An 11,367-nucleotide genomic window follows, 5' to 3' on the forward strand; every position below is an offset into this window, starting at 1 on the left:
TCTCGACTTCTCTAAAGAGAATAGTAAAGTACATGCTACAGTTGTATAAACCTAGGAGACTTCGGCACCTAAACCTCTAAATTAATAAAACAGGGAAGTTGCGGAGCCCACAGAGTGTTGGAGGGCGACTTGAAAACTCCCTGTCCCACTTTCCTGACTCCCTTATCTTGCTTTCAATGCTTAGATGGAAGCAATGTCATGCGATTCTTTTCCACATACAGCGACGTGACAATCTGTACTGCCATCCACAGGGGCCAAGCCCGTATTCTGTGATACCATGAATCTATTTTTATGGTATCACAGAGTTCGGGCCCAAACGGGATTAGCCCCTGTGCTGCAATCAGGTTAGTAATTTGCTTTCAGCTGTCATATACCATCAACTATATATCAACAGAAAATAGATGAATTTCTATTGAATATATGATATTCTAGTGCTCCGAATTTTACTAGGCGTTAGATACTTTTTTCTGAGTCGTGATCTACTCCACAGAACAGATTATTCTGTTACGTACAGCAAGGTTCCGTTAAGTCAAACTGACTTGTTTTCTGACGTCATAGTTTTGTTTCCAACCCTCTGCAACAGGTCAGTGTGACATAATATACAGGTACATGAAAATGTTTAATTATCTTCATTTCATAAACACAAAAACCACTGTCAACTAGCTGGTTCGATTCCAATGAAAATGATATCTATTCAATGCAAAAAATATAATATAAATACAACAATTCAAGTACATTTGTAGTCAATTCGATCTGGTTTGAAATTGGCTAATGATGAATAACAACGCTAGCTCAATCATTTCTAATTCAATATTGTAGGATTTGGCAATGGTATCATATCATTTAACCATGATATATGTCCTGACTTCTATCAGTCAAATGACTTAGTTTTGTGCTTTTAAAGTAATTCCACCCTCCTGTGACGTCATAAGATTTTGCAAAATCAATTATTTATTTAGATTTATGCACGATAGAAACATAAATATTGGAGACTTTTCCGATAGTTATTGTAAAAATCTTGTTAAACATGACTTATTTCATAAATGAATAATATGTTTCAAAATATTGAATCCAAGGGCAATAACTCTGTTTTAGTTATTTCTTTATCAAGTCCGTTATGCGATATATTTTCTTGATTTCTCGCAGATATTTTTTGCAAAGAAACAGTTTTATGAAATCGTTATAAATACCACTATAGCGTTATGATGAGTTTTTGTGAACTTTTGATGATGCTTTAAGTTTTTGACGTTGATTAATGGTTCTCTTTATGCCTCACGTCTTAAAAAGTGTGATGACCTATATATTCTATTTAAAGATTTATTAGATTTAACTGTAATAAATGGAAATAATTACATTTTCTATACTTTTATCAGATAATAATGCGAGTATGGAGTTACCCAAGTTTTACAGGCCACGGTTAAGTCAGCGTTCGCGTCGTGACCGGGAGGTCAGGTGTTCGAGCCCCGCTCGTGCCATGGCCGCGTCAAACCTAAGATGTAAACATAGGTAGTAATTGTCCCTTTGCCGAACTCTCGGCATTCAAAAGATGGTTCCGTGTCGCACAGGAGTTGACACGTTAAAGAACCTCACCACTACAGCACTTCACCTACAGCTGGTGACGTCTCAATTCTCAAAGGGACGTAAAACAATGGAATTAAAAAACAAGTAAAACTTTAAGTTTCAAGTTATCTGATTTTTAGTATAATTAATTTTATCACAACCGGTCATGGTAGATTAGTGGTTGGAGCGTTTGCTTAGCAACCGGGGAAATAACCCTTGTTCGATTCGGCATCACGGCGCCACATCAAACTTTAGTACTCTTATTAGCTAGGAGAGAAAACGTGCCTATGGCAAGGTCTTGAATTTTAACTTTAAAAACGAGCACATTAAAACGATTCAAAAAATCGGCAGAACGCTTTTAAATTAGTAAATATTTTGACTATTAAAATGCAACAAAGGTTTCTAACATTTATATTTACAGTGTTGTCTGCTGGTGTCGAAATGCGAATCCAATATTCACACAAACATGAAAACGTCATGAAGAACTCTAGAATAACATGACGAATCTCAAAAACCATATTGATTTTGCCATTAAACCTCCGCTTTCCTGTATTTTGATTCTACTTTGCGGGTGCCATGATATTCTTGAACGCCAAATAAACACATTCTTCACCAGAGTTGGGCCTCCAACTATCTGAATTAATATGATATCTCTAACTGAATTAATCAGTGAAATTATTGCGCTCAACATTTCAATTACAGAGCACACAGTGATTGGTATATTAGAGCAGTGGATTCTAATATTACAGTGACACGTTCTTGGATAAACCTGCCGGGTCTCAAGTGGCAAATCGGCGACCACCATCCTTAAATTACTTCCCAGAAAAAAAGGAAAGTGCCATGGAATAGACCAACATTTGCGGACTCTAGAAGTACATGTACCTTTATCACAGGAGTCTTTCACCTGACAGGTGAGAAATTCAATATTAATGGGAACAAGATGAGTTTGTGAAACACAAATGCCCCCCATAATCGCCAGTTCCAAAGATGGCCAATGTCACAAGGACAAATATCTTGGTACCAGTAGAAAGATCTTGTCACAAGCTCATGTGCAATATGAAAGCTCTAATATTTACCATTTAGAAGTTATGACCAATGTCAATTTTTATTAAAGTAGGTCAAGGGTAAAAAATGTTGATATCCACGGAAAGGTCTTGTCACAAGGAATACTCATGTGAAATATCAAAGCTGTTCAAAAGTTATTAGCAAGGTTAAAGTTTCAGACAGAATGACAGACAGGTCAAAAACAATATGCCCCCCCCCCCTAACCTTCGATCTCTGGGGGCATAAAATATATTTTCCTTGTAGAATGTTATAAAAAAATCCCATGGGAATTTAAAATATTTCTCCATGAAGAGAATATCAATTATTGCAAACATGCACCAAGATACTCCAAACTAAACAAGAGGCCCACAGGCCTTATCGGTCACCTGAATACTAGTGAAAAAGTATCACTACTCCCACAGGCCTTATCGGTCACCTGAATACTAGTGAAAAAGTATCACTACTTCCATGGGCTATGAAATCTAGAAAAAATTTCCTGTTCTGAATATCTAAGCTAAATTCTAATCTTCAGCAACAGTATAAAACAAGATGTGTTCGTAAAACTTCACTGCCTTCAAAAGAGCATACACTGATGAAAGGCTTTAAATAATAGGTGTATTATCGATAACATTAAAATATCAAAACATATGACTAATTTGGACTCATCCTTAAGTCATAACCCTGGGTTTAGGTTGAAATTCACCAGTTTTTGTACAGCCTTTTCTGTTATTCCTAAGTATGCATTTAGATTTTATACAGTATCAGCAAACTTACACATAAATACTATATACTAAGTGTTGCCCCACCCTGGGGTCAGAACCCTTACTCTGGGGATCATCAAATTTACAACTTTGGTAAAAGACTACCTGCTCTATCCATTTAGTTTCAATTTAGTATCAACAACACTAAAGAAGATGTTATTTAAGTGCTTTACACATAAACACTATATACCAAGTTTGACCCCGCCCTGGGGTCAGAACCCCTACCCCGGGGATCATGAAATTTACAACTTTGGTAGAGCCCTTCCTGCTCTCCATCACCATGCATTTAGTTTTTCTTACACCTGTGCAGTTCTTGAGAAGATTTTTGAAAATTGGTTAATTTTGGGAAGTTTTTGCCCCACCCCCAAGGGTGCAGGAATCCTGAAATTTACAATTTATGTCCCCCTTGTTCCAAAGATGCTTCATACCAAATATGAAAAGAATTGGACAGGTAGTTATCAAGAAGTTAAAAATATTCAATTGTTAACGCACGATGACTACCGTTTGCAATAGAGCACCTGAGTTTACTCAGGTGACCTAATAAACTATAGCTCTCTCTGAATGAGAAAGGTACGTAAATATATCGTCAGTTTCAGTTTCTCTCGATGGCTTGGACTTTGTCATCTTCAGATTTTGTAAGTTCACCAAATTATTATCCAAAGCATGAAATTACTAGAAGCTGGCGAACTTAGTGCTTTATTTGAACTGGGGAAGATGGTATCAAACTATGTACATGCAATTATAGTATGTGAGCAAACAATGTGGCCGCTTTGGCAATATGCTGCGCAAGTTTTTTATTTCAGCCATGGTTAACTCACTCTTACACAAGTTATCCCCCTTCCAAATTTGGGATTTTAAACATCTTTTCTATTATCTTTTGAGATATTATTGATAAAGAGCTTGCAGGGTAGTTTCCAAGTGAAAAGCTATAGAACTTGAATTTCATTTACAGTTTGTCTTCTACCAACTAGATTTTAGCCCTTCAAGATTATAGCCCTTCATGATCAGGGACAGTCGAGTATGCCATATTGAGATGTTATCGAATCCTCAATAACCAAAGTTCTATATGCCACATGTACATTGGTATCTCTCAAAAAATTATGGTATAAGTACCGTATAGCGGGGTTTTTTCCGCGGGATTATAATTTTGGCTTATTTTAGTGGTTAGATAGCTTTCCGCCAAAATTTCACTCATCAAATATGCACCCCATTGCAACTTTAGTATGTGAAAGAGAGACAACTCTTCCCTGTCCGCCAAAATTTATTCTGCTAAAATTACTTTTGAATCAGCAAATCGCCAAATTTTAGACCCGCTGAATAAACCTGCTATACGCTATGTATTACCTACCTCCACTTTGCAATATTTTCTCCAACTTAATTCTCAGCAAGCCTAAAGATTTAAACTGAATGAGGATCATTTTTTTTATGAATCTTTAAAGCTGTACGTATCCACATAGTATATTTTGTATATTCCTTTATGAATTTCAAAGTCTGTTGGACCGGCCATCAAGGTTTGATGGAAGATCTACATCACACGAAGATACTTGCATATTGACGAGATCCTCGAGAAAAATTGCCACTAGTTAATATTCTTATAAACTTTGTAGAGGCGAACTAAAAATGTTACAATTATCAAATGAATATTGATCTGCAAGCATATAGAAAAAAGTCCGAAAAACTGATAATTCACACTTTTCTTTAAGTCCAAGGGCCATAACTCAGTGAAAAATCACAAAATTAAACTTGATCTGTAACATGTTCTGCCAAAGCAATGTACCAAATATGAATTTGAATATCTGGGAGCACAACAAAAAAGTTCGGAATTCTGATAATTTTCACGATTTTTCCAAGTCAAAGGGCCATAATTTAGTGAAAAATCAAGTGACCAAATTCAAATTCATCTGTAACTTGTTATGGCAAAGCAATGTACCAAATATCAAATGAACATCAAGAGGCCCATGGGCCACATTGCTCACCCGAGTCACCTTGGCCCATATTAAAAGATTTTCCCTGTATATTCACATGTAAAACTTTGATCCCTATTGTGGCCCCAACCTACCCCCGGGGGACATGATTTTTACAAACTTGAATCTGCACTATGTCAGGAAGCTTTCATGTAGATTCGTACTTTCCTAGCCCAGTGGTTCTTGAGAAGAAGATTTTTAAAGATTTTCCCTATATATTTGTATGTAAAACTTTGATCCCCTATTGTGGCTTCATCCTACCTCTGAGGGTCAAGATTTTAACAAATTTGTATCTGCATTATATCAGGAACCTTTCATATCAATTTCAGCTCTTCTGGCCCAGTAGTTCTCGAGAAGATTTTTAAATGGCTCCACCCTATTTTTGCAATTATCTCCCCTTTGAAAGGGGGAGATGGCTCTTCATTTGAACAAACTTGAAAGCCCTTCCACCAAGGATGCTTGTTGCCGAGTTTGGTTTAAATAGACCCAGTGGTTCTGGAGAAGTCAAAAATGTAAAAAAAAAAAAAAAAAAAAAAAAAAAAAAAAGTTTACAGACGGACAGACAACTGACAACAGGCGATGAGAAAAGCTCACTTGAGCTTAAAAAAAAAAGTGCGGCAAATTTGCAGGACTGACCGACAGACAGACGGATGGAGTGCAAACCTAAAGTCCCCTTCAACTTTGTTAGTAGGGGACTAAAACAATTAACAAAGTATGTAAGGTGGCAAGTTTGGTTGAAAATGAGTGTTTCAAAATGAGGAAGTAGAAAATATCAATATTTTACAGAGAGACAGATTTATATATATATATATAAACGATTAAGCCACAGTCACTGTAGAGTACACACACTTAATCAACTAAATATGACAGCTCTCAGAGGCAGGAATGTCATATCATTATCAGATGTCAACACATAATGAATCTGATGAAAATATTTATTTACACCAGAACTACCATATAACAGAATCAGTTCTCAAACATATCAAATGTGCATGTAAACACAATACAACAATATTCTAAATACACTATTCTCATATAAAAGTAAAATTGTATAAAAATCAGTTAAATACAGTAAGTATAGGGATAAAATAAAATACGACTATACAATGTTCACTCATTGAACATTATGCATACCAAACAAAACAAAAATTTCTTTAAAACTTATCTATATGCTGCTTGATTAAACACTGTACTTATGCAGTACATTTACATCAAAAACTCCACATCAACTGGTAAATGCATGATATTAACTCATATATTACAAATTTAAATGATAGAGACAAACCAGCAAACTGCACGCTGTATGATGCTTAAAACAAATTGTTCGGACTAATGTAATGATTGAACACATATCCGGGTAGCTGTGCTTCTTTTTCATTATATTTCATAGTCTCTCCACAAGCTGAAAATGGAATTTAAAAGTTTCAATAACTGTAACTGGGTATATAAATTCTAATAAAAAACTTAAAACAAGAGGCCCATGGGCCACATTGCTCACCTGAGCCACTTTAATCCCTATTAAAGATTTTCTCTGTAGATTCGCATGTAAAACTTTGATCCCCTATTTTGGCCCCAACCTACCCCCGGGAGCCATGATTTTTAAAAACTTGAATCTGCACTATGTCAGGAAGCTTTCAAGTAAATCTCAGCTTTTCTGGGCCAGTAGTTCTTCAGAAGAGATTTTTATAGATTTTCCCTATATATCAGTATGTAAAACTTTGATCCCCTATTGTGGCCCCATCCTACCCCTAGGGGTCATGATTTTAATAAACTTGAATTTTCACTATGTCAGGAAGCTTTCATGTAAATTTCAGCTCTTCTGGCCCTGTGGTTCTTGAGAAGATTTTTAAATGACCCCACCCTATTTTTGCATTTTTAAAAATTATCTCCCCTTTGAATGAGGCATGGCCCTTCATTTGAACAAACTTGAAAGCCCTTTGTCTAAGAATGCTTTTTTGCCAGTTTGGTTGAAATTGGCCCAGTGGTTCTGGAGAAGATGTAAAAAGTTTACAGACAGACAAACAACTGACAACAGGCGACCAGAAAAGCTCACTTGAGCTTTCAGTTCAGGTGAGCTAAAAACCACATTTACACAAATCTTACCACAATGTGTACTCTTCACTGTCTTTGTTTTTCAAAAGAATGTCCTTGACCTCATTAGGAGGGTTAAGGCCATGCTTATGTGCTCGTTCCCATCTCTCCAGTCGTGTTATTCCTAAAAGTAAATACAAGCAAGCATATCTAAATACCTCCTCTGTTCATAAACAAGCATATCTAAATACCTCCTCCATTCACTAACAAGCAAGCATATCTAAATACCTTCTCCATTCATAAACAAGCAAGCATATCTAAATACCTTCTCCATTCATAAACAAGCAAGCATATCTAAATACCTCATCTGTTCATAAACAATTTTCATGTCATGTGTGATATTCTAATGTCTTCATTTCAAGGTCGTGGCCCAGACAAATACATTTTTTTTTTTTACTTTTGACCTTTAATGAATAACCTTGGATTTAGGATGATGACACACTGTCTTGTGACAGACACGGTGATTCCTATATATCACCTAAACTGTTTGCAGAGACTGTAAAATTATGTTTTTTTCTAGATGTTTAGGAGGAAAGAAGATTTTTATGTACTTGTAATTTGAGATTTGGGGTCATAAAGTTTTTGGTTCATCTGTCTGTCCTCAAAAACTTTAACCTTGGCCATAACTTTTAAATGTTAAGTGCTATGGCTTTTATATTTCACATGTGTATTCCTCATTTTGGCCTCATAACCTTGACCTTTGAGTTTGACCTACTTTTGAAAAACTTTAACCTTGGCCATAATTTTTGAAAGCTTAGCACTAGGGCTTTCGTATTTACCATGTGTATTCCTTGTGGCACTAAAACCATTTTCTGACATCAATGCCTGCTTAATTTTGCATTTGGACCAAATAATGGCTATATATCCTTTTTCTATTGAAAGTCTGGTTGTTGTTTCATTTGGTTAAAATGTCCTGTTGACCTGACTTTTTATTTTTTTTTCACCCCAAAAATTATTGGGAGCCGTCCTAGTGCCTTATTTATATGTGCACCTCTGATGTAAGTATTGTAATTGATTTAGCTGCCGCAAGTGACAAAAAAGTCACTTTCAAAACTCCTCAACCTTTTCTCTTCAATAAAAGTCCAATTCATTAATGGCCATCTTCTTTCCATAAAAATTCTGCTGGTGAAGTTTCAATACTCAAGGTGATAAGGGAAATTATCTATTGTTAGAAAACCATTTTCAGTTCTGTCAACTTGACCTTTGTCTTCCTGAACCAAAAATTAAGTCAATCTAATCCAATATATTAACCACTGATGTGAGTGAACAATTCAGCCACAGCATGTGATAAAATAGAAGCTTTCAAGACTTGATAACTGGATAGACAGAAAGAGATACGATGTGGTTCATTTGCGGGGGTATAATATTGCATTTTCCTTTTACGCAGCATAGAGCCCCACACAAGAACCAAACTACAGTCGTTTACCCAAGGAACATGAATTTCAGTTTGGATGGAGGCTTTTCTGCTCAATATTACTGTGTACTCATTTTGGTTGTTTGTCTGAAGTCACTCATGATGCAAATCTTTAAGGAGGTACTCTACATCGTCATAATGGCTGACTTCCTTTTAAAAACATGGTTGAAAATATGAGCAATATTTGTCTATTCATTTAAAAATTCATTGGCTAGCTGAGTAGCTCAGTAGGTTAAAACGTCGACTACTGAACTGTAGATCGCAGGTTTGAGTCCAGCAGGGGTTTAAATTTTTTTTCAGATTGCTTTCTACTAAAACTGCATTTTTTGATAATATAAAGTAAATTTGAAAGTTTTTAATTTCAAAATATTGTTGTACACAATCTCCACTTTTCATCCATATCAAATTTCTCTGGTGTAGCATTCCTCCTTAAATAAATTAATAATTATATGAGCCATACAGCCCCACTCAAAACCACTAATCCATGAATTTCACAATTTTGGTAAAAGCTTATATATATTCTCATTATCAATTATTAAGTTTGCTTGTTTGATGACCAAGAGTAAAGAAGATTTTTAGATAGCACATTTTATTAAAGATCTGGTCCTATCTCTTTGCTCCTTGGGATACATGGGCCATGAAATTAAAAACTGCCTTGCTTGTATCTGAGAAGTTGAAAACATTCAAAAGTTAATGCACAATGACAGATGAAAAGTAGAACTGTTGTTGAGGCTCTGGAGATTGAAATATTTTATAATTCAACTTGAACTTTAACCACCCCAGTTCTGGCCAACTCCACCCCCCAATGCCCCCATCTCCAAATAAAATGTGAAAATTCTATCTGACACTCAACAAGAGAACTAGAAACTGAACAAATATGCCTGTCATTAAGGAGTGTTTTCCCTGATATTGTTTAGAAAACCTGTCAAAAATGCAACAAGTTGTAGAACTTCACTTAAAGTAGTATCATCAAGCTGTTACATACTTTCCTTTGCATCATTTGAATAAAAGGTCCTAGCTTAAAAACTGTGACACAGGAGGCAGATAGACAGACCAAGAGTTCTATGTGTACAGTATTTCCCAAAAATTGGCCAAGTTCAACAACCTGTATTTTGTCCCAAACATCCAAGAAAATTAGGAAATTGTTGAGGATCAAAATCCTTGCAATATGTCCATCTTCAAGTTGTTTACAAAGGCTTTAATTTAACAAGAAATGTTTCAGAAACATGCATTCCCCCCCATGATGCAAAATTGAAAAGGGTTATACACATGTATCATTTAACTGATAGTATATAGTCCCAAAATAATCCAAGATATTGATTGGACAATATCTTCCTTTGTCCAGTGTGGGTTGACCCTCGACTCTGTGACCTCAAAATCAGTAGGAGTCATCTACTCTTTAGGATGTACCAGTGTACCAAGTTTAGTGTCATTAATGCAAAGGATTCTCAAAATATTGAGTGGACAAGACTTGGTCTACAGACCGACTGATCATCTTCACACGTCAAGGGTTATTGATACGTTACCTCGCACTGGACATCAGTCACTGTATAAAAGTTGGGCTCATTACTCATTACACAATCCACTATAAATAAAACACCCAATGAAGTCACTGCATCTTGTTATGGTGCACATGGATACAAATGACTCGATCTCATACTGCTGTAATTGTAATATTTACACCACTAATTACGCTTAATGATAATAGATCAAGTTTGGAAACATTTTTGCTTAAGACAATATTGCTTATAATAAACAAATGAAATAGCCAACTGTGTGTATCAATACACGTGTTTTTATTTGAATCTCTTGCTTTGCGTTGTTATAAATAGAACCGCATTCTCATTGGTTCCCACTCTTTTGTGAAAACAATCAGAACGAGCCCCAATCTAATTAAAATTAGACCTTTCATCTCGCTCTTCGTTATCTGTTTGTCGCTAGATAAAGAAGAGCGAGATGAAAGGTCTAATTTTAATTAGATTGAACGAGCCCAACTTTTTGATAGTCACTGATGTCAAGGGTTATTGCGAAGTAACGAATCAATAACCCTTGACTTGTAAAGATGACCGACCAATAGGTGCAAAATGATATGCTCCCTCTCTTTCTAAGGGGGGGGGGGGGGGGGGGATAAAAACTGTCGGAGGAGTTAACGTAGTTCCACCCTCCTGTGACATCATAAGATTTTGCAAAGTCAATGATTTAATAAGATTTAGGCATGACAGGAACATAGATTTTGTTGAAGTCTTTTTCAATAGTTATTGTAAAAAATCTTGTTAACCATAAAATATTTCAAAAGTCTAGTTATATATGAAAAATCAATTAGATGTTTCAAAATATTGAATCCACGGGCAATAACTCTGTTTTCATAAAATTATCTATCAAGTCCATTATGCAATAAATTTCCTTTATAATAAATTATTTTTCACAAACATTTTGTATATTTTTTAAAGAAACAGTTTCATGAAATTGTTATGAATACTATTACATGTATATCGTTTTAACCAGTTTTTGTGAAATTTTGATAATGTTGTTT

The 11,367-nt window shown here is 35.5% G+C and overlaps 1 protein-coding gene across 1 annotated transcript in view; it reads right to left on the reverse strand.

Annotated features, from left to right (window-relative positions):
- Nucleotides 1–6,246: 6,246 nt before the first annotated feature.
- The window catches only part of LOC125674607 (DNA polymerase delta subunit 4-like), a 10,056-nt gene continuing 4,935 nt past the window's right edge, over nt 6,247–11,367 (reverse strand). Inside the window, exons 3-4 of the mRNA XM_048911819.2 lie at nt 7,433–7,544; nt 6,247–6,731 (exon numbers count right to left, since the gene is read on the reverse strand). Of these exons, the coding sequence (XP_048767776.2) occupies nt 6,707–6,731; nt 7,433–7,544 (137 nt within the window). The 3' untranslated portion in view covers nt 6,247–6,706. The remainder of the gene's footprint in view (nt 6,732–7,432; nt 7,545–11,367) is intronic.

This window comes from Ostrea edulis, chromosome 1 (genome assembly GCF_947568905.1).
Source record: "Ostrea edulis chromosome 1, xbOstEdul1.1, whole genome shotgun sequence".
NCBI classification, from domain to species: Eukaryota; Metazoa; Mollusca; class Bivalvia; order Ostreida; family Ostreidae; genus Ostrea; species Ostrea edulis.